Genomic DNA, 23,988 nt, shown 5'->3' with positions numbered 1-23,988 from the left:
AAGAGAGCAACAAAAAGAACATCTTGTATCCAGGAGCCAGAATAAACTAGAAGAAGCTGGGCCCAGGTGGGTTCTCTCCCTGAGATGAAAAGGGTACAAAGCCTTGGGCTACTCCAGCTTCTGGATTTCTCAGAACTTTTACTGGAACATACACTTAAAATCCACTGAGCTATGTAGCAAAGCTACCTTTCCTTATTACTCCTTTTGGGTGTCTTGCTTGCCAGTCTGTAATGTAACACACATGTTTTCTGCAGACATTCTTCTCTTCTGTTCCCCAAACAAGGATGAACCTCACAACACTCAAAAATAGGGAGCAGTGATTTCTTTTTTTCATATATTTTATTGTAATTAATAGAAGGGTTACATTATATTCACCAGATAGAAGGTGCATTACTTCACAAACATTCATACCCTTTCCCATGTCTTGGTCTCCATTTCCCTCTCCCCAACCCCTCATCTTGTTTTCCCCCCTTCCCTATCCTATTTCAAAAAAACCAAATAAACATATATACAATATATCAGATGACAAGGTAAAATACTGTAACAAAATGAGATAACCAAAGGACAGCAAAAGAGATGAGAGATAACATACTACATTAAGGACAACAATCATTTATTATGTGCCTTCTGTTTCTATATCCTGGAGGTCCTTTCATTTAGTGTCATACTATATGGCCTTATGTATCTAGATTTTGCTCTATTGTAAATTTGCTAGGAGAGCCCAAGGTTTCTACTGATTATGACAAAAGAGGGAAACCACTGAGCCTATGTTCCTTTGAGTCTGGCCTATTTCACTTAATATGATTTTTTTCTAAGTGTTTCCATTTCCTTACAAATGGATGTCATTCTTTCTGACAGCAACATAGAATTCCATTGTATATAAATACCACATCTTGTTGATCCACTCATCAACTGAGGGGCATCTGGGTTGGCTCCATATCTTTGCTATGGTAAATAGTGCTGCAATGAACATCATTGTGCTAGTGGATTTAGTATGTCCTTGTTTCTGGATGGTTGGGTAAATGCCAGGTAGTGGAATTGCTGGGTCATAGGGGAGCTCTATGTTTAGTATTTTGAGGAACCACAATACTGCTTTCCATAGTGGTTGAACGAGTTTGCACTCCCACCAACAGTGTAGTAGTGATCCCTCCTGGCCACATCCCTGCCAGCATCTGTTGTTAGATTTCTTGATCATGGCCATTTTAACTGGAGTGAGGTAGAATCTTAAGAGTTGTTTTGATTTGCCATTCTTATTTCTTCTTCAGAGAAGTGTCTCTTTAAGTCATTAGCTCATCTTTTAATGGGATGGTTGTTTCTTTGGAGATTAGTTTGGGAGTGATTCAATTTTTTGAGCTGTTGCTATATTTTAGATATGAGGCCTTTGTCTGTTGTATGGTTAGTGAAAATCTTCTCCCACTCTGTAAGCTTTCTAGTTAGTTTGCTAGCTATGTCCTTTACCATACAGAAGCTCTGCAGTTTAATGCAGTCCCACTTATTCAGACTTTCTTTGATTTGTTGTGTTTCTGGGTCCTTAGTAAGAAAGTTCTGACCTGTGCCAAGGAGACCTAGTGTATCTCCTATTCCTTCTTGTAGAGTTTTCAGCGTATCTGTTTTTACCACCAGGTCTTTGATCCATTTGGAGTTAATCCTGGTGCAGGGTGACAAAGAGGGATCCAACTTTAGTTTTCTGCAGGTGTTTAACCAATTCTGCCAGTACCACTTGTTGAAGAGGCTGTCTTTCTTCCATTCTAATTTTTTTGGCTCCCTTATTAAAGATAAGGTGGCCACAGGTCTATGGGTTTATATCTGGGTCCTCAGTTCTATTCCGTTGGTCCTAAGGCCTGTTCTTGTGCCAGTACCAAGCTGTTTTGGTTACTATAGCTCTGTAATAGTCTAAAGTTTGGTATTGAAATTCCTCCTGTGCTGTTCTTTCTGCTGAGAATTGTTTTTGCTATATGGGGTCTTTTATTATTCAGTATGAAATTTTGGATTGCCTCTTCTATTTCTTTAAAAAATGACATTGGGATATTGATGGGTATTGAATTGAATTTGTAGGTAGCCCTTGGCAAGATTGCCATTTTCACGATGTTAATTCTTCCAATCCAGGAGCAAGGGAGGTTTTTCCATTTTCTCAGTTCTGCTTCAATTTCCTTTTTCAGGGTTTTAAAGTTTTCATCAAAAAGGTCCTTTGCATTCTTAGTTAATTGCTAGGTACTTTATTTTCTTTGTGGCTATTGCAAAAGGGGAGCAGTCATTTCTATAATGAATGGAATCAATTCTTAAAAGAGCAATGGCAATTTGCTCTTATCATACTCACTGGCATTTCAGGACCCATAAGCAGGAGGCTCTGAATTTACCTTGAAATAAAGATGTTGCACAAGTCACAAGTCACCTTTAAGAGAGCTCCAGTGGCCTGGGGCAGTCTGCTGGGACCTCTGAGCACCAGTGTGCATTTTTCGGTATCTAGTATAGACAAGCTTCCTGTTGCCTGGCTTTAAAAGTTGCCTCATTCACTGCCACTAAAATAAATGTACTGGCCAGCCACTGGTGGCTCACGCCTGTAACTCAGTAGGAGGCTGAGATATGGGGATTGTGGTTCAAAGCCAGCTTGGGCAAGAAAATTCATGAGACCCATCTCCAATTAACCACCAGAAGGTCAGAAGTGACTTTGTGACTTAAAGTGGTAGAGTGCTAGCCTTAAGCACAAAAGCCATGACTGACAATGAATGAATAAATGCACTCTGTTCCAGGTTGGAAACTGTCCATTCACAGATTGCTTCAGCTATATATTGCCAATCCTCTTTCTCTAAGTCCAGGAAGTTACTTAGGACCCCTCTCCATGGGAGATTTAACAATGGGTGAGGCCTAACTGGTGAGAAGTTCTTGGGAGACATTTCCATGTCTAGTGCTCTACTGTTAGGAAATGTAGGGAAAATTAAAAAGAGATAAGAACTCTACTTCATTAGGAAAGGATCTGTTAATTCTGTCCAACTGAATCAGAGCAATTGGCTTCATTTGTTCTGAGAGTTTCAAAGGCTTCTCTGGAAGTGGTCCAGGATGACTTTGCCACATGCACGTGTATGAATATTCATGGATATGGTAATAACTGTGCGTCGGCCCCTTCGCACATCCAAAAGATTCAGGCCCTGGACAGCCATAGTACACTCAGTCAGAATCAGGTCAGCTCTCACCAACCCCATCGATTTCCCTAAGACCACAGGCTTTCTTATTAGACCACAGCAATAAAAACGACTAGAAATTATACCTCGACTTTGGGAAATGTGAGACTTAGAACAGGTAATGTCAGAAATAAATGAGTAAGTGGAGAGAAGGGCCTTGGACATGGCCACTCCATCATGCTCACCCTTTTCCTTTCCACATTCTCTGGCTTGCAGAGCTGGCACGCTCGAGCTGGCGAGAGATGAGCTGAACTAATGGATAATTGCTACTTTATGGATGGCAATTAGAATTATGCAGATCTCAGCAATTTCTTCTCATCTTTGCAACTCAAAATGCAAATAACCTACAGTAAGAGAACTTTTTGGAGTGACTTTTGTTGTTGTTGTTGTTAAATGACCTAGTTAGGACATTTGTTGCAAAGAATATGTGCAACCAGGAATTGTTGGAGCTAGAAGGGATGCTGAAAGCCCCGGCTTCCACAAAGGTTAAGTGCTTTGTCTGCGGACATTGAAACACCACCAACAAAACAACGTGAGCCTGAGCTGTGGAGACAGTGCATGGAATACGGTAATGTACTCTGAGTTTAGTTTGGCAAACTGGCTTACTCCCAGGATTGAGCTCCAATATATGGACCTAACGGGCAATATTTAAGTGGAGGCTCGATTTTCCAAACTATAAAACAGGGCTAAGAATACTGACTTTGTTGGTTGTGTTCTGTGTTAGATAATGGTAAAACACTTGGTGTTTAGAGGCCTTCGGGAAATGACAGGTACAGTGCAGATGGGGAAGTCCTCTTTATAATAACGAAGCTCATCGTAATGGTCTGTTCTCTGATAAAATCCTTTGGCTTTTTCAAAGTACAGAAAGAAGCTGCCATGTGATCCTTTTGTTGTTGTTGTTGTTTGTTTGCTTGTTTTTTAGTGCTTTAGTAGTTACAGAAAGGCCTATTGTGGCAAAAGGCTATGCCACAGTTAATTACTGAGAAACTCGAGCTATTCATAAGGTATGAGCTGATAATAAGGTGTCACCTGCTCTTTTCAGCTCCATGGGTACATATGATATGGTACCTGAGCCTTTGCTGAAGTAGCATCACTCTTTTCATGAATGAGAAGAACCTTAATTTTCACTTCTCCAGCAAAATCCTAACCTTTCCTTGAATGTAAAGGCCAGAGTTATTACATAGCAATACTTTTCTTGTGTAGGGACAATATCATATAAAGTCATAGCACATTTTCTGGCCACCACACATTTGTACTGAATCTATCACGTACAAAATGGGCTTCCCTTTGTACCTTCTGTAACTGCTCGAAGATGTAGGACAGCGTCCTGGGAATGATGCCTCGGTCGCTGTAGCGCTCGGCCCCGCCTGTGATGGTGAATGTCTTGCCGCTGCCCGTCTGCCCATATGCGAAGATGGTACTGTTATAACCTGCCAGCACGCTGGAGGAAAAGGGAAAACAGCCTGAATGTCAGCACAGTGACCTGCATTCACACAAGACGACTCATCTCGTGATGGCGATCTTTCCAACACGGCGGAGACGAGATGATCGAAATACTTCATGATGCAAGTATCTAGCTAGAATTTACCTTCTAGAGTTGGAGTCTCAGCTTGCTGGTATGACGAGATATGTGATGGAACCGACCATCTTTAATATTTTCTTCCTGTGTTACTACATTGAAAGCCAATCCAAGTATATGTTCATAAAGATGGTTTAGGTATGCTACACGGACAATGTGGCAAGCCATCCACATGGCATCTGGTACCTGACATGGTGAGGAATCATCCCTCAACACCAGCTGCGCATTCCATGGCTGCTAGAGAACATCAAGTGTATACTTCATGTACTCTACATACCTGGTGTGATTCCCTAGCTCATGCTGACCACCAACTGGAAATGCTCTAGGAATCTTTCCTTTTCTCTCTAGGAATGTCTTTCTGCCTGAAGATACTGGCCCACACGTGTTCCTCAGCTCTGCCTGGCAGCCTGGGTTCTGGTGGTTGATCTTAAGGATCTTGTATCTTCCCAGCCTTTACACACCACATCCTGTAATGAAGGCTTTTAACGAGGTGTGAGACACGATGCAGGCTTTGAACATTGAGTCTTTCATCTCTGCTACACAGAACAGTAAACTCTTGGTGCTACACTATCTCTCTTGTTACAAGTGACTCCTTGATCTCTAACGTTTTCTTGTGGAACCAGTTATGATGATGTCAGTTAATGGTCCCCATATTTAGAAGTTTTTTCCCCCTCTGCATTGTAAATAGTTTGGTTCCTCTGAGATTTCTTCATGATCCATGCTGTGAGTCTCTTCTACTTCTATGGTGGGCCTATGGCCCACTCCCTCATGCCTGCATGCATGACCTTACAAAATCCAGTTAAAATACGCATTGGGGCAGAGAGTTCATTATCAAGTCTAACAGTAACAGTAACAGTAACAGTAATATCTTCAGCAGCAAATCAATGCAAGCTTTCTTTTTTTACCCCCTCTGCACCTAGATGTTACCAGTGCTTGTAAAACCACAGCACTTAGCACAAGGAGAAGGCAAAAAGTATCAAGGCTGTGATTCAACTTCTACTTTTGAGAAGCATGGTGATTTTTCTTCGTGTGTTTGGCATGGGGACAATACACTGGTGAAATTCTTAGCCTACCAGACACTTGGAATTGCCAAGATGCATTTAGATGGGTGATGATCAAACATTTTTCCTTCACAGATTTTGTCATCAAGAGAAATGTCTCATTTGCAGTATCTTTAGGATATAGGGTGTTTCTTGGCCATAAATGCTTTACTTAACTTTAAAAACTAGACCTTAATCCTTTTCATTCTTTTTTTTTTGCCAGTCCTGGGGCTTGACAGGTCCTGGGCACTGTCCTTGGACACATTTTGCTCAAGGCTAGAGCTCTGCCACTTGAGGCACAGTACCACTTCTGGCTTTTTCTTAGTATGTGGTACTGAGGAATTGAACCCAGAGCTTCATGCATGCTAGCAAAGCATTCTTACCCCTAGGCTACAGTCCCAGTCCAACCTTTTCATTCCTCATATGAAAATTTCTAAAACACATTAGATATTATCTGTCTTGGAAAGTACAAAAATATGAGCACATTAACATTTTCATTTTTAGTGACAGAGCCAATGAAGTGAGTCCTGTAACATGTTCCACTAATCACTGTGTCTGCTTTTTTAGTAGTTAAATCTTACTTTATACTGGGGGTTGTCCCTGGGTATCTGCCTTTAATATGAGCACCCCTTACTGTCATTGGCTGTAAATGGGAAACCGGATGAAGAGCGACGGGAGCTGCGGAAACCAGCGGCCTCGTCATCTTAAGATGAACGAGTATATTCGGAGCTCTTCCAAAGGCACCGTCCTTCGCTAGCCTTTCTGTAATCTCGTGGAACAACTCCTCTTCTAGTGCCTAACTGTGGCTTATTCAGAGCCCATGCTGTGTGGACCGTCCTATCCCCAGGGTCTTTGTGAACACAACCAGAGGCAAGTGCTTAACATCAGTGCTCCCTGGCTCTAACACCAGTGAGTCGGGCAAGAAGATGTCCAACTTATAAGAGAGACTAATGGAATAGCCTGTGAGATGTCCCGTGACGCTCTTATTGAAGGAAACTTCTGGATAAGATGGAGGATTTTCTGTGAAACTCCACTGTGATAAGAAGAATCAAGGTAGCAGAGGATAGAATATATTCTGGAGAGAGAGAGAGAGAGAGAGAGAGAGAGAGAGAGAGAGAGAGAGAGAGAGAGAGAGAGAGAGAGAGAGAGAGAGAGAAACTTGCAGTCACAAAAGAGACAGGACAACCAATGAAACTGTATACTTTAAAAGGTAAGATTTGGGGTATGTGAATTATATCACAACAAAATTGCTTTAATAAGAAAATGGCAAGGAAGAATTTACACTAAATTGTTTGTAACAATTGTTTACCACCTTTGTGTAGTATTTTTAAAAGACAGAAAAGGGGGAATAGTAATAAATGAAAAAAATAAAAAGTGAGTGATACACTTCAGCAATGAACCATTTTGGTGGGAAATAATTCTCCATTCCCTAAAATGAACAACACAGGCTACTACTGAATCCATCACAGCTAGAGACAGTCATGATATGTAAATAAATCAACCTTTATAAACTCAAACTTTGATGATTACATGGTATTTCTATTGTGAAAATCCTCTCCTTTTTGGAAAGCCTTTTCTTTGGGAATTTAAATTATAACGCAAAGATAGTTTGTCAGTTTTTATCATTTAATATCTGCATGAATAAAAAAATAAAGCTTCCACCCTTGGGGAGATTATAAAATGATACACAGTCCCCATATCTCATTTCCTCCTAGAAAAATACAAATCATTTTAAAGGGAATATTATTCTTTGTTTAATCAGACTCAAAGTAGAATATTATCTAGACATATCTGCATAATGTGAGATTTTCTTTACCCCGAGTGGAAAGGCTTTAAATATTTTCTTACCAAGCAAGAGTCTAAGTCAGAGTAACCAATAAACTTACTATTTTGATGATAATTTAGTGCACTAAAACAAAAAAATTGGCTAAATTCTAGACCCTGAAATTTAAAGGGATGATAAATTGGAGGGATGTGAAGAGACAAAGTAGTAGAACACTGGATTTTATCATCAGTGCCACTGAAGGCCTCTGTTCATCTACCTTGTGGTCAGCATTCTCATTAAGGTACTTCTGAGAAACAGAATAGCATGCTAATTTAAATCAACATAAATAAAGCGCAATATACGTATCTTCCAGGTTTTGAAAAGTGATCAACAATCCCCTTATCCCTTTCCTGGCCCAAGAAACAGAACAGACAGAGTTTCCATCACTGCTCACATTTCATCAGAGAAAGAAGAAATCAGGTGACTTTTCTAGGACAGCCATTTGGGGACAATCAGGACTCCAACTTTAGATGTTTCATGAGCATCTTGCCCCTTCTTTCCTGCAGGGCAGAGGAAGAGCCCCATGGAAATTCTTTCCAGCTCCCTGACTTCAGGACTTTGTTCACAGTCTTGTCCCAAGTACTTCAAACCAAACTCCCCAAGGGACAAAGGTATCACATCACAAGATCCGTAATTCAAACAGTGTTTGTGGAAGGACCTGTAAGATCTTACCCACACAGAATGGCTTCATAGCCATAAGTCCATGGACTCACTCCAGGCCCAAGCACTCTCTAAATGAAGCTATTTACTTCCCAAGTTCCTGAGGAAACCATTTTGTTTTCATATTAATAATAAGCAGCTTAGCTCTGGATACAGAACAGAAATGGATGGAACTTCAATAGAAGAAAATAAGCCTTCTGAACATGGTCCAGTTCTGCAATATGTTCTGGTTTGAAGTGTAGCCTACAGTATTAAAAGGCAAAGGCTACGGTTTTATCTTATTTACATGAAAAATGCATTTGCTGTAGCATTTCAGACAGATACTTTTTTTTCTGTGACCCTTGACAATAAACAGAGTATTAAATACGTAATCATTTTCAGATGAGCATCTAAGGCAGCAAACTGAAATGAAACAGAGTTTGGTACCAACCCATTATCTATACAAATCCTATGTAAGGTCCAAATGCAAAGGTTCCTTCTATCGGGCTACAAAAGAAGATGGAAAGCAATTTTTCTGTAAATTGTAATGTTGAGGTCTCCATTGGCAAATTGATTAATTATGCTCCTTAAACATCCATTATATTATGAGACATCCAGTAATGGGGCTCTATAGATTTGTATGAGAGGAATACTTATTGTCAAGAAACTTGCAGTGAGCTGCGCGCGTGCGCACACACACACACACACACACACACACACACACACCTGCAGCCTTAAAATCAGTCCATCAAAAGTGATGAGGAAGCTCAGGAATTTAGGCTGAAGGATGTAAACTACATTCAGGTCCCTGGCTGAATTCAAAGTGTGTCTTACTTCCAATATAATATTCTTCCTGTTATCTAGGCTGTCCATTGGCCTGTACCTTCTAAAATCTAAAGATCAAATGTATTCATTAGAATCCTGCCTAGCCAAGCAGACACTCCATTGGTTGTCTCCTGTAGATGTTCAAGGAAAAAAAAATCACACCACAGCACCACAATCTTAAGAGATTAAAAATATGAAGGCTAAGCCAGGCACCTGTGACTCAGCCTGAAATCGTAGCTACTCATGAGGCTGAGATCCGAGGATCGGAGATAAAAGTCGCATGGGAACTTTTCTGCCTGGGCTGACGTGTATATACATATATAGAGATATACATGTATAGATATATAGATATATAGATGTAATAGAATTTTACTCATCTTTTAGAACGAATGATATTGTACTATTTGTAAGGAAATGAAAAGGCCTGGGGAAAAATACAGTAAGTGAAGTGACTAAGGCACAAAGAGACAAAGTATCCATGTTTACCCTTATATGTGGAAGCTGGATTTAGCTTACAAACGCTTAAGTAAATACACTGGGTGGTAGGCAAGTGAAATGCAATAGATTCAAGGGAGAACTACAAATACTGTAATTTCTTAGAAAGGCAAAGTCAAATTTCAGCAAAATAAAACACCAGGAAGTGGGGATTAGAAAGAAATGGTGTGGGGACAAGGGGAAAAGGGTAGGTGGATGAAGAGGAAAAGATGGGGAGAATGCTGCCAAGAATCCAATGCACAGCCTACAAAATTAGAGTGAGGGAAGGGGTGGGTAGGGGAGGGGTAGGTTAGAGTGAGGGAAGGAGCGGGTAGGGGAGGGGTAGGTTAGAGTGAGGGAAGGAGTGGGTAGGGGAGGGGTAGGTTAGAGTGAGGGAAGGAGTGGGTAGGGGAGGGGTAGGTTAGAGTGAGGGAAGGAGTGGGTAGGGGAGGGGTAGGTTAGAGTGAGGGAAGGAGTGGGTAGGGGAGGGGTAGGTTAGAGTGAGGGAAGGAGTGGGTGGGGAGGGGTGGGTTGAATGTTGGAAGGGATGACATTGATCAAGACATGTTGTATTCATAAACTACTTTGTTAAATGGCAACTCCTTTGTACAGCTACTTTAAGATAATAAACAATTTTTAAAAATTGTATTCAATCGGGCATTCCTGTTCTCATGACCACCGAGGCATTGGTGACCTGGTGTGTGCTAAGCTCCATATCATCCATCTGAATATTGTGCACATCAGTAGCTGTCGGATGGAGTTCATAAGTCTCTTTTGTATCTCACTGGGGACAATAGTATAACACTGCGACTAGGATGGGCAAAGGAAAGAGAAACCACCAGCACAAAACAATGACTACATCACCCATTCAAAGGATGTGTCTTCGTCTTCTTGTGCGTAGCATGAAGCAGACAGAAATGGATGAGTGAGGCACTGGTGGCTCACGCCAGTAATCCTAGCTACTCAGGAGGCTGAGATCTGAGGATCATGGTTCACTGGAAGTGGTGCCTTGAGCTGAAGAGCTCAGGGACAACAGCCAGGCCCAGAGTTCAAGGCCCACACCTGACAAAAAAGCATAACCAAAACCAGATGAGTGGCTGGTCTTCCCTAAGGTTTTCCTTCTGAAGGTACAACACCAAAGGGAGGAAAAACTGGGGTGTCAGAGGAAAAGTCAGAAGATTTCGAGTGGAGGATGAAAGAATGCAGATATTTGCCTCAATTCCCTTTGATGCCTGACATCTAAACACTCTTTTCAGTTCCCCATCTGGACCCCAAGGCCCATGAGGAGGCTCAACTCATGATGAGTGGCTGAACAGACTTTACATAAAAGGTGAGGTCAGCCGCTGGAAGGCTGAACTGCTCCCTACCACTTCTCCTGACTTCACAGCTAGCTGACTGTTCATCAGGAACAAGAGAGGACTTTGTGCAGCTGCAGAAAAGAGAGAATTCCATAGAATGCTGGTGAGGGTGGTTTGATCGACTTCTCTGGGCAGAGAGCTGAGGACGCAGTCCTGTGAATGCACAGGAAACAATTGTGCAGCACTGAGTACAGGTCAGAACTGAGGCTGCAGACTGGGGCAGGTCTCTGGTAGTAAAAGCACCAGGTGATTTCCATTGTATGAGCCTTAACATAGTTCATATTTTTTCCTGTATTCTAGCTTACCTTCTAGTACTATTTATGGTGGCTTTTTCTATCCAAAGTTTCTTTCAAAAAAGTCATTTTTTTTCTTTTATGTTCTTGGATTTTGTTTTCTCTGCTCTCCAGTGTCTAGAGATATTTTCTCCATTTCCTTCTTTATTTTTAATTAGTTATTTAATCCCTCAGATGTTTAATCTTTCATTAATAACACAAGTTACAATCTAACATTGCTTCTGCTCAGTTGATAGTTAATTCTCTAGCAGCATTTCAAAAGAATCCACAAATTCACTCAAAGTTTTATACATATCATCCATTTCTGAGATAATATTACAGATTTATCACATAGTTTAGTCTTTGGTCGACTAAACTTTATTCTGGTACAAAATTGTTTTGGATATTCTTGGGTATTTTCTTTTCTTGGCAAATTTTAAAATCAGTTGTGTCAAGTTCCAATGGCTTCTAATTTATCTGACCACAGAACTCATTTTTAAAATTAGTTTTGTTTTCTTTAAGTAGTTGTACAAAGCAGGTGCCATTCAACAGGGCAGTTTATGAATTCAGTGCCTTTTGATCAGTGTCAACCCTTTTAACTTTCTCATCCTTCTCACCCCACACCTTCACTTTTCTCCATGTTTTAGGTTATATATTGAATTTCTGAACTCATTTTTCAGAGATGAATGTTCAAAAGAATGCACTTCAGTAATATACCAGCTTGCCCAAAGATTTATTTTATTTGGTCATGATAGTGTTGATCTACTCATATTTTTAAAAGCCTTTGACACTTATCTGAGAGCCCAAAGTAAACAATGAATGTGCAACACACACACACACACACACACACACACACACACACACACACACACGCACGCACGCACTTGTGGGTATAATGGCCATCTTCACTTTACCAAATGGCAGTGACTGGCTGGAGGTGTGGCTCTCTCCCCCCTGCCTTTTTTGTTTTTTTTTTTTTTTTGCCTGTCCTGGGCTTGAGCTCAGGGCCTGAGCACTGTCCTTGGACTTTCCCAAGGCTACAACTCTACCACTTGAGCCTCAGCACCACTTCCGGCTTTTTGTTATGTATGTGGGGTACCGAGGAATTGAACCCGGGTCTTCATGCATGCTAGGCAAGCACTCTACCACTAGGCCAAACTCCTGGCCTAGCTGTCCCCTGCTTTTTTTTTTTTTTTTTTTGGTCATGGGGCTTTAACTCTGGGCCTGGGTGCTGCCCCTAGGCTCTTCAGCTCAAGGCTGGAGTTTTACCCCTTTGAGCCACTTCCAGATGGCTGCCCTTCTGTTTTCATAGGCAGGCCCTCAATCCAAGTTCTTCTGTTCCTGAACTCAGCCCATTTTGATCACTTAGGCAGCCTAGCCAGACCCTACGTCGTTTTGTCTTGGAGAACCTGACCCGCTGGAACACTGTCCTTAACATGCACTCTTGCTTGCATCGTGTCTTCTTTCTATATGGTCACAGAACAACTTTTCTGGACAAATAGAATGGGGCTACCACTTTGGTTTAGATATGATTTAGCTATATTATATAGAACTGTAATATTTATTCTAGATAATATGTTCATCATATATACTATATATGTTAAATAATGTTTATACAAAATGCTTATATATATTTATAGTGATAGAATTATCTTATTTATGTAAAATAGAACGAGATGCAACTTTTTTCCGTAGGCTACATGAAGCCCAGCATAACCTGGGATGTGTTTTACATAGCATTTCACATCTTCTCTCATCTACTGGGCTACTCCAGTAGGCTTCCCACATATTCACTCATGCCAGCTTGCCTCACTATGGCAAACCTAAGCCTCCAACCCTCTGGCCCAATCACATTTCTTTATTCTTCACATTGATTTGCTTGGATAACTTTGACCTCTCTGACTCTCTGACCCCATTCGATTGCTACTTGCCCTGTAAAGGTCTTTTAGACACTTCTCCAGAGCTCAGCTCACCACAATGTTCAACAGACTCTTCCATGTTCCTCTTACCCTCATTATTCCTTCCACCAAACAAATAAGTAGCTGATTTATTTTCTATTTGACACAGAAGGCTTGGATCTCCTGATGGACCAACATTCAGTATCTCGAAGCCTAAGGCCTGGTAATTAAGAAGTCTGCAGGCATTCAATAAAACCCACAGAATGACAGCAGAGAAGTCTGGAGAAAGGGACAAAGGGAGGGAAGGTTTGGTGCATCAATCACTGTCTCCACAGCTAGGGAGCTGAGAGCCATGCAGGATTCTGCTCATCATTCAAATTAATGGCATACCAAGCATGACCCAACATTCACATCCCTAGTAAGAGAGTGGAGTTAACGTTATCCTGTATTATAACCAATCATGAGAATATAATTATATAATTGCTTCTCTGACAAACTTATATGGGCTATGTAGAGAAAGTAAATACCACATTTTTTTGTTGTTGTTAAATTTAAAGGTAGGGGTTTTCATGTAGCCCTACATTGTCCTGTAGTCAAAATACTTTTCACTTTCACTTTCAAAAGAGTAAAAGAGGCCGGGAGTTTGGCCTAGTGGGAGAGTGCTTCCCTAGCATGCACGAAGACCCAGGTTCAATTCCTCAGTACCACATACGTAGGAAGGCCAGAAGTGGTGCTGTGGCTCAAGTGGCAGAGTGCTATCCTTGAGGAAAAAACCCAAGGACAGTGCTCAGACCCTGAGTTCAAGCTCCAGGACTGGTAAAATAAAAAATAAAAGAGCTGTTGTTGTTGTTGTTGTTGTTGTTTTTAAAAGGTTGAATGGGGAGTCTTTATTAGAAAGCCAGCAAGTACAGGTGCACACTTGTCCCCAGAAAACTGGCAGTCTCGAAAACTTGCACCACTTAACAGAAAGTGCAGAAAAAACGGCTAGAAAACTGAGTCACGAGAGTAGGAGATTAACAAAAGGGCAGAAAAACAATCCCAACAAACCAGATCAACCCCAGTGGAGAGCCGCAGGGAGTTACCACGGTGAGCCAAGGAGAGCCACGAGAAATAGGCATAGTCAAAATGAGCTTGTTGGGGCCCAAATAGGTTCATGGTCAGGGGACAGGGTCACAGGAAGATGTGTCCTAGGTATTATTGCCCTTTGTGGAATATAAGTGGAATTTGCAAATACAAAGTATCTAGGAAAACTCAAATTTCAGTCTGAATCCCATTCTCTAGCTTCAGTGTTTGAGGCATAGGCTTTGGTTTCAATGAATCAGAAAATACTTAGAATACTGGGCTGTGAAAAATTACAGTGTGTCAGATATTTAAGACTGTGATAGGTACCACCAGTAATCAAGATTATGATGTATTTCAATGAATCCAACTCAGAAAAAAAATAAGAATATTGGGTCTAACTGGTACCATCTTGGCAATATACTGGAAAACAGGGAACTGAGTTTACCTGGCGCCATCTTGTCTTCTTGGTGGATGAAGGTGAAGTCCCATCCACAGGTGATGGGCAGGCCTGAATTCTTAAGAGGTGGGGGCAGGGACCTGAACAATAGGTTATTAGAACTGCCAGTCCTGTGCCATAAACTCAGAAGACTCTCGAGTAAAAGAATTTGATGGACATAAATGGTAAAAGACACAAACATTTGCTTTTGCACGGTTGTACAGCCATCTGTAAACTTCAGATAATCCACACACAAATCAGACTGCTGGGTGCTCTTTGGCAGGTATGAATATTCTTCTCACATACTGACAACCCATCAATTCCAGCTTTGGTGCAAAAGTTAACCCAACAAGAAAACTTTGACAGTGGAAACTTCAACTGGCACTTCAACAGTGCCAGTGGTGGGCATTGTTTACATCTATCCTAGCACAGGTACACATAAGAAAACACCCATTTCCCTTAGTACCATGCAGTGATTTGCATGTACACATACAGGCAAATGAGCAGTTATGGCTCAATTGCTCTCCCTCCTAACTTTCACTTACATACTTCATAGATGCTACTTGTGTTAAGCGCAGGCATCCAAAGACTAAGCTGAACACAGGAAGGACATGTTTATGAACAGTCCAACTTTTCATCTTGCTTAGGGTGTCTACTTCACTTTTAAAAGAACTATATCCTATGATATTTTCCATATACACAGTGAACATAAAAGGGGAGTTTGGAATTTGACACTTAACTACTCTGGTGGTTTAAAGCTAAATAAAACATTAAAAAATATTTCACTTCAGGAAAAAATGCTATGCATTTTCAGGGCATATGTTTTTGTTGTTCATAAAATTAAAACAAAAATAACACCCACTTCCAAATGAAGAGAAAGTTGTGTTCTTTTTAGGTATGTGAAAATCCTATAATAGTTGAAAGAATAAAAATAAATAAATCCAACAGTCTTATAGCATCTCTAATTTTTTATTTATTATTTTCTCTTGAAAACTCCTAGGATACAGAAATTTTAGGAGAAATTCCATTGGTTTGGAAAAAGAAGTCTCTACCTCCCTTAAAAACCATAACTGACTTGACAAATACTACTATTTAACTCAACGTATTAAGTTTGGGAGTTATACATTAAATAATTTTTCTGTGCGCCGGCTCACACATTTCCACCCAGGGGGAAAAGTTCACAGCAAACGAAAACACAACTCCATAAAGAAGGTTTTTCACACAGAAGGCACATCAGACAGGCAGCCAAGCTGGAGTGGAGAAATCTCCCTTCCTGTGTGTGTTTCTTACTGAAATGTAGAGGGAGGGGAGGAGGAGGAGGAGGAGAGAGGTATGCGTTAGAGATTTCTTTTACTTTCTAATGAATCATACAAACTTGTGGAGCGAAAGGACCAGCTTGTCTTCAAGAAGGCCCACCCAAACTATCCCGGACAGAAAGAGAACTTGAATTCTATTCACAGCCTGCCAAGAGAATCCACAATTGCTCCTAAATAACTCATTTTAGTATTAAATAGCTCTGTCAATAGATCTTTCCAATATCTCCAATAAATCCTCTGTGTTGACATTTAAGACGGAAAACTGGCCCTGATGTGACTTGAACACATGGTCCCTTAACCTAGAGGTTAGGGGAATAACCATAAAGACTCATACAATAGAACCAATTCTATTTGCAGCATGCAGCAACCTCCCCACCATTACTTCACCACACCTGGGCCAAGAAAGTGCTACGATTAGAAGATATATGTTCTATTTGGTGATCCGTATTGGGGATATGATCTCATTAATCTGGTGAGTTCTTTCCTTAAAATGTGGCACGCCAATTTTAAAGCTAGCAAAGCATTTACTGAAGAATCTTGGTTCGTGTTTTTGCCACTGCTCTGGCCAGAAGGCCACAAAATGGAGTTTTCAACATATTAATGGATGATGGAGCCAGGAGTGACCAGCTTATCTGCAGACTGGTGGGGATCCATACAGTAGTATTGTGCATAATTTATAGAGACTAAAAGAAATTGCTTAAATGGGATTATGCTGCGAACTATCTCATGTTTCCTGTCCATGTACAAAGCATTTCATCAGAAATTTCCATTTAAAACTTGGTTTAAGGCCTATTATGTCTTTATTCCTTCATTCATCTGTTTCTCAAGCATTCATTCAAAAAAATGTATGCATGGTTCCCCATTTCCTACAGCCCTTCTGGGTCAAGCCGTCTGACTGTCTGAGTCCTTTGAAGTAGAAGGGGCCAAGTTCACGTGTGTCAAATGGTCACAAGATTCTGTCAGTGAAGCTTCCCTTCAGCTGTAAAAATCTTGGGCCTTTTATTCACAAGCCATTCAAAACAACCTTCAAGGAATACTTTTTGAAGCTAAGGAGCCACAGCCTTCAGCTGATTCGTTCAGTGACATGAATGACATACTTTGAGCACACTCCATTAGAAAAATCCATGGCAACTTTAGGATACCAACCGTTAGCCTGAGATGATGTTATACCCAATTGTCGTTAGAGGAAGATGTTCAGAAGCTTCCATTCTCTTCTTTCTTTTCTTTTTTGTCAGTCCAGGACCTGGGCACTGTCCTTTGGCTTTCCAGTTTTTTCTGTGTAGTGGTACCAGGGAATGGAAAGCAGGGCTTTGTGCATCCTAGGTAAGCACTCTACCACTAGGCCACCATCCTGGCTCTCCATTCTCTTATCAAAGGAGTCAAATATTTAACTAGAATTATCCTGTGTCACAAATATAATGATATTTTCCAAGTGCTTTTTTCCTTCCTATGAATCTTAACGGACCCATTTTGTAGAGCTTCATGTGGAAAGTGGGTGTTTTCGTGTTTGTTTAGGCTACTTCTGCCTTTCTGTCACTCCCTGAGAACTTCAGAACCCAAATTGGGTCATTTTCAATACAATTGTCACATATGGAACCATCCCTCCAAAAAGACTAAAACTGACTATCATTCACAACCAGCATCAAGATTCTACTATTTCAAAAACTATCCTTACTACACTATTACATATCGATAAAACAATTTTCAATCATGATTAGACTTAATTCTCCAAGATTCACTATTAGTGTCTTTTAAAGCCATTTCATAATAGAAATAATTTTCAGCATATTAGACTCAATTTTTTTCAAGATTCACTTCTACTGTTCTTAAAATTTTAATTCCATACTCCTCCCATTATTTGCATTTCTTTTATCTTTTATTTCATATCAATCTGGTCTCACAAAGGTAATCTAGATTAGCATATACTGCATTTACCCGTACTTTTGGGGAGGGTCCAATTTTTACATGTACTGAATGTTTTCTTTTCTCTCCCCACACCCTTGCCTCCCCAGTCCGTGTTTCCTGGGGATGGATTTTGCTCTACATCAGAGTTTAAAGCATCCTCTTCTACCTCTAGCAATAGAACTGGGAAGAAATAGAAATTAGAGGAGCAGAACAACAAAGGAAAGGACTCAAAAGACCTTACAGCAAAGGGAAGAAGAGAAGAGAAAGGTGCAAAGGGAGCAGTGTTTCTGGAATGATAAGCACCCCACTTCCCACAAGGAGGGGTGGACACAGAGGTAAAGTCCTCATGACCCCATGACACCTGGAATGACAGAGCCACCAACACACTGAGATTCTTGGCTCCCTCAGGATTCCTGCACTCAGCAGGCAGGGGTGCAGGAATGATATAAATCAGGCTATTCTTCAACCAAGAAGCCGCCATAGTGGTGTGTTTGATTTTTTTTTTTAACCTAGTAGCTTCAACTGTCCAAGGAGAGAACAGACTTAGTTATGTGGACTCTGTCACCGATAGCAAAGCATAAGAATAAAAATCAAATAAGCGTATACTTGTATAAAATACGTATAAGAGTACAACTTTTCATATCCCTGGATTGCTCTGGTTATTTTATTTAGAAAGTTTGAAATAAAAGAGATTATGATGTCAATTTGAAACACGTAATTGATTTCATACTTGAGATATTAAATTGCAGGGCTTAAGTACATGTGGTCTAATATTGGATGTAATGTTGAAATGTTAAGAGAAATGGATTTACTATGTGCAAATGCTTGATTACTGTTATTTTTAAGTTGTTTATGGGCTCAGAATGGCCATCAGTATTTGAAGTGCTTGTGAAAGTCGATACATTAAATGTGCAAATGAAGTCTAAAATGTTTGAGTACTGAACTACTTAAACTGGCATCACAACTAATTGTTCAAGAAAATTTAGAATGTTAAAGCAGAATTAACCACATGTTAGTAAGATAATAAATCAAAGAGGCTGTTATATAATGCCTGGATCTGAAAATAAAATCCTAAGCTTTGTAGGCTTCTGAATACATAGCTTAATAGATTCAATATGAATTTTAAATCCAATCAAATAGAAGTCCCATTTTTTAAAAAAAAGAAATCCCCTTGAATGACAATATACCCAAGCTGGAAGAAACCCCAGGAAAGAGAGGACTTTCTCATCAGGTCCCCCCCCCCTCCACCACCCTGCCTCCCTGCCCTGGATCTTCAGAGCCTGAAAGAACTCCTGTCTGCAGCAGGCCCCCAACAGGGAGCATGCGCAGGCACAGCCAGAAGTTGTTCCTTGTATCATTTTTGGGGGGTGGTAGTGGAGTCTGCACTCAGTCTTGCATGTGTTTGACTGTCACTCTACCCCTAAAACAATACACACACACACATATACACATACACACAACAGAAGAACGAACATAGGGTGAGTTCAAACACTTGACTCAGTCCCAAAACAGGGGCACTTGACTCTGACAAGCTAGACCACAGGGAGCTTTCCTTGCAGGATGCAAGCAGTTCTCAAGGGGCTTCCTTCCTGAAGGGCTCTCCATGGAAGAGAGAGGCTCCTGCTGCCCCCTTCTCTGGATAGGCTTCAGCCTTAGCTTGAAGTTTTGCTAGGAACAGCAACTTGGCACCCCACAAAACAACCATTTCTCTCTGGTCACATTTAACTGTGGCACAGGTCAGGTTCTAGAACCTCCCCTAATTACTTCTGCTCAGGTCTCCAGAATTAAGTCAAGTTTTTCTCTAAATTCCTCAATTACTTGACAGAAAAAAAAATACAACTCAAAACTCCATTATAGCTTTAAGTAACTGTTAATATTCCTTGAGCTTTCTCAAGGCTAGAGCTCTACCACTTGAGCCTCAGCACCACTTCCGGCTTTTTTCTATGTATGTGGTACCAAGGAATCAAACCCGGGTCTTCATGCATGCTAGGCAAGCACTTTAACCACTAGGCCAAACTCCCGGCGCCCTCAAACTAGTAATATAGTTCTAATAATAAACAATATCAGTCATAAATAAACAATATCAGTAATAAAAAAGGAAATCTGCTAAAAGCAAAATTCATCTGGAACCAATACTAAAATCATAAACATCACAGAAACATTTATAACTAGGACTAAATGCTGAATGACTTTACATCAAAAAACTTTTATTTCGGGGAATGGCCAGAAAGGAACTGAAATAAATTCGAAATTTTAAAAACGACTTCACTCATCTTCATTTTACTTAACACGACACAACCATTTGATTCGAGAAAAAGAAAAAAAAATGCATTCCCTTCAAGTCTTTGCTGTTTTGAAAAGGTGCAAGCACAGAGTCGAGGGGGGAAGAAAATGAGAAAACAAATGAAGTTCAATGTATCACCACTGTTCACTCTATAAGGAGTCCACACCCAACAAAACTGGGCTTCAGGGGCCATGCTCCTTCCCCATGATTCTGATGGCTGGCGGAAGGGCTCCTTTCTCTGGAGGCCAACATGAAAGCGGTGTTCTGTGGGAGTGAAGCGGAGAACCCACGTGGATGTAGCCAGGCTGCAGGAGCTCTCAGCTCATCTGCATAATTCATCTGCATTCTGCTTCTTTGAGGTGGTGAATTGCTCACATTGCTTTAAAATATTTTCCACAGCTCCTCCAGGTCCATTCTCGGTTTATTTTCCTTTGGAAAAGTTACTGTTCATTCAGAGCCAGCTACTTGCAAAGCTTTCATTGTAATAATAAACTCTCAGGGTTTCTTTCCTTTTCTCTTTTTATTCCTGCTGCTTGATGGAGCTCTGTCACAGTGTAGTTAGGTTTTAAACAGGCGAGGAATGTTTAGTACTCACTAAACATAGTGAGTAGCATGGGGGGCGCACCCCTTTGGTGACATAGTGTGGAGACCCATTCTTCTAGGAGTCACTGGGGAGGTTGTTTTTATTGTTGTTGTTGGTTTGGTTTGGTCTGGTTTGGTTTTAGTGGAAAGTGCCCCTCCAGGTCTCTGCCTAAATGGGTGAACAAGTAAGTCATCACTCTACCGTGACACAGCACATGTCAATACTAAACTAAATGAAGCTCTCTCACTGAAAACCATTAGTTTGCCTAATAATGTTTTCAAAGAACAATAAAAAAAAACTAGAAGAAATTTTAGAATAACATCTGGGACCAGGCCAAAAAAGTTCAAGTTGGCATTGGACTTCTCTATCGGATGGCCTTCCTGGGAAAACGGAAGTTTAAAGAACACAGAAGGAATTTGCAGGAACATTTTGTTGTGTTTAGGGCAGTATTGGGGGTTTCAACTCAGGGCCTTTCTCTGTCACTCATGACTGGTGCTTATCTAGAGTCTGTAGGATTCTAAGTATGAGTCACTGGTGCCCAGTTTTTGAGGACCAGTTTAACCAATGGGTGAAATAGAGTAAGAAATGAAAATTTAAAAGAAACAACATATATTCAGTATTTTCAGTACCTTTTACTGATAGGTCATCTGGAATTTATGAATATACAATACCAAAATGCTTGGTAATACAGGAACAGATATAGAACTTAGTATTGTGAAACCATTCCCACAAGTGAATTATAAAAATGCAGTTGAGGGCCAGGAGCATGGCCTACTGGTAGTGTGCTTGCCTAGCATGCACAAAGCTCTGGGTTCGATTCCCCAGAACTACATACACAGTAAAAGCTGGAAGTGGCACTGTGGCTCAAGTGGCAGAGCGCTAGCCTTGAACAAAAAGTGTCCAAGGACAGTGTCCAGGGCCTGAGTTCAAGTCTTAGGACTGGCAAAAAAAGAAATGCAGTTGATATGTCTATAACTTAGCAAGAAAGTAGGAAGGGTAGATGCTATAAACCAGAGGTGGAGGGTAAGTTAGCCCTAACAAAATGCAGGAAGAGATTCTTGCATTGCTGGTTTTCTTTGCTGATACAAACTTCTGTGAATAGAGCTGGGCAGAGTGCACGCAAAAGCACATAGCTCTGACTTAAGACATATTGACTGGACAGAATTGGACTAAGCTGAACAAGTTCATTAAGAGTAAGTAAGCCTTGTGGGCAAAAATACTGAAATGTAAGCTGAAATGCATAACAGGCTGAGACACATTTGGAATGGTTTCAAGGAGTTCTGATTGATGGCCCACTGGCAGATCTTTCCAGTAATGTCCCTAAGCTATGTACATGGGTGGTTATGTTCAATATTTTTACCAAACAAATTATGAAAGACTTGAATGGCACATACATCAAATTCACAGGCAACTCAGAGCTAGAATGTAAAGGTAACAAACTAGTTGACTGATTTAGGATCTAAGAAAAGAAAAAGCTGGAATGAGAAGCCAAGTCCAATAACAACAACAACAAGAATCCAACAAGGAAAAAACAAAAGTTCTGCAGCTCAATCACATTAAACAGAGCAGTTGCATTTACTCAGAATAAAATAATGTGACATGACTGAGACATCTAATTCTCCTACTATTACTGCCCAGAAAATCTGCAATCTCCATCTAAAATCTATTTAGACTTTGGATATAAATATATATATATATGAATGTTGTAGACCTCTTTAAATGCATAATTAAATTTGCAAGAATGTAAGCAAAAGACCTAAGGGCCACAATAAAAAGATAAATGGAATACAAAGTAAAAACCCAGAGTTAATTCTGGAGGAAACAGGAATGTGGGGGTGGGAAAGAACGTTGGTATCAGAAACCAGAGACTTATGCCAGCATGAAGTGGGTAGTTAGAACCAAGATATCTTTAAAAACCAGAAGCAGATGAATACAGACAAGGCACGTTTACCTCTCCACATCAGAAATAACAAGGAAACATTACGGCCTTTGCCTAGGATGGGAAACATATTTCTTTAGCATTGGTGGACACTGACTTATATCCATGAGGATGTGAGTTATAAATGTATCCTGCCCATTAGTTTGCAAATCTCAGTCAGTGAACGCAGTATAGAAAGTGGTTTGAGGATCAGTATAGCCCCAGAGCAGGAAGCAGAAGGGAAAGGAATCTAGGCTGTGATGATATAATTGAAGAGCAGCTCGTCATTCAAAACAGCAAATCTAACAAATGCACAAGTTGCCATTAAGAAAAAAAATGTCACTGCCACAACATGCAATCACTCAAGTGTGAGCAGATAAGAGTATGCAAAGTACTTTTTCCTTTTGGTAGTACTGGGGTTTGAACCCAGGGCTGTGTGTTATACAGATCGATGATCTCTACCACTTGAGCCATGCCTCCAATACCTTTTTGCTTTCATTATTTTTTAGATAGGATCTCATACAGTTTTTGCCTGGAGCAACTTAGACTGTGATGCCTATACCTACAGTCAACCACGTAACGGAAATTATATGTGTGCACTCAGTTTTCCTCTGAGGGTTCTTACCAACTTTTGCCTCAAGGTGGGATTCTCCCAGGGTGTGCCTCTTGAATAGCTGTAAATGACAGCACTTGACTATAATAGATTTTTTTTTTGATGGCTCATAGGGCTTGAACTCAGCCTGGGCATTGTCCCTGGGCTCTTCAGCTCTAGGCTACAGCCCACCCTGAGCCAAGCCCCACTTCCCATTTTCTAGAGGTTAATTGGAGATAAAAGTCTTCTTTTGTGCCCAGGCCGGTTTTGAACCTTGATCCCCAGATCTCAGCCTCCTGAGTAGCTAGGATTACAGGCATAAGCCACTACGCCCAGCTATAATAGATGTTTTTATACATTAGCTTCTAAAAACTAATATAGGTGAGAAAAAAGAAAACAACTTGGTGAAGTAGAAGAGATAATTAAGAAAATGGCCTAAATGCTACAAAGAGCAATTAAAAGAGAAAATATATTTGAAGGTCTGAGATAGCACTAAAAAGTCTCTTAATAAGTATTACAGAAGTAGGTATGATAGTGAATGTAAGGGAGTGAGTGTGAGATTTATATTAGACACGAATCCTCAGCTTTGGGAAGCAAAGTAAGTTCTAAGGGAGATTGATAAAAATAAATGCACACTGAGAAACCACAGTGAGACACCACAGAACACATACACAAGTAAATTCTTAGAAACTAATTCAAGAGTCATTGTCTTCATTCATTTGTTTATTTGAAATAGGGACAGGAAGGGGGCAAAAACAAGATGATTGGGGGAGGGAAACAGAAACAAAAACATGAGAAAAGGG

General features: G+C 40.5%; 1 protein-coding gene across 1 annotated transcript in view; it reads right to left on the bottom strand.

Moving 5' to 3' along the window:
- The window catches only part of Kif6 (kinesin family member 6), a 240,994-nt gene that overhangs the window by 184,468 nt on the left and 32,538 nt on the right, over positions 1–23,988 (bottom strand). Inside the window, exon 4 of the mRNA XM_090355739.1 lies at positions 4,473–4,620. Within this exon, the coding sequence (XP_090211865.1) occupies positions 4,473–4,620 (148 nt within the window). The remainder of the gene's footprint in view (positions 1–4,472; positions 4,621–23,988) is intronic.

This window comes from Megascapheus bottae, chromosome 22 (assembly GCF_031878675.1).
Source record: "Megascapheus bottae isolate mThoBot1 chromosome 22, mThoBot2.hap1, whole genome shotgun sequence".
In the NCBI taxonomy this organism is placed as follows: domain Eukaryota; kingdom Metazoa; phylum Chordata; class Mammalia; order Rodentia; family Geomyidae; genus Megascapheus; species Megascapheus bottae.
The sequence above is the reverse complement of the archived record's forward strand: the minus strand, read 5'-3'. Positions and strand labels throughout refer to the sequence as shown.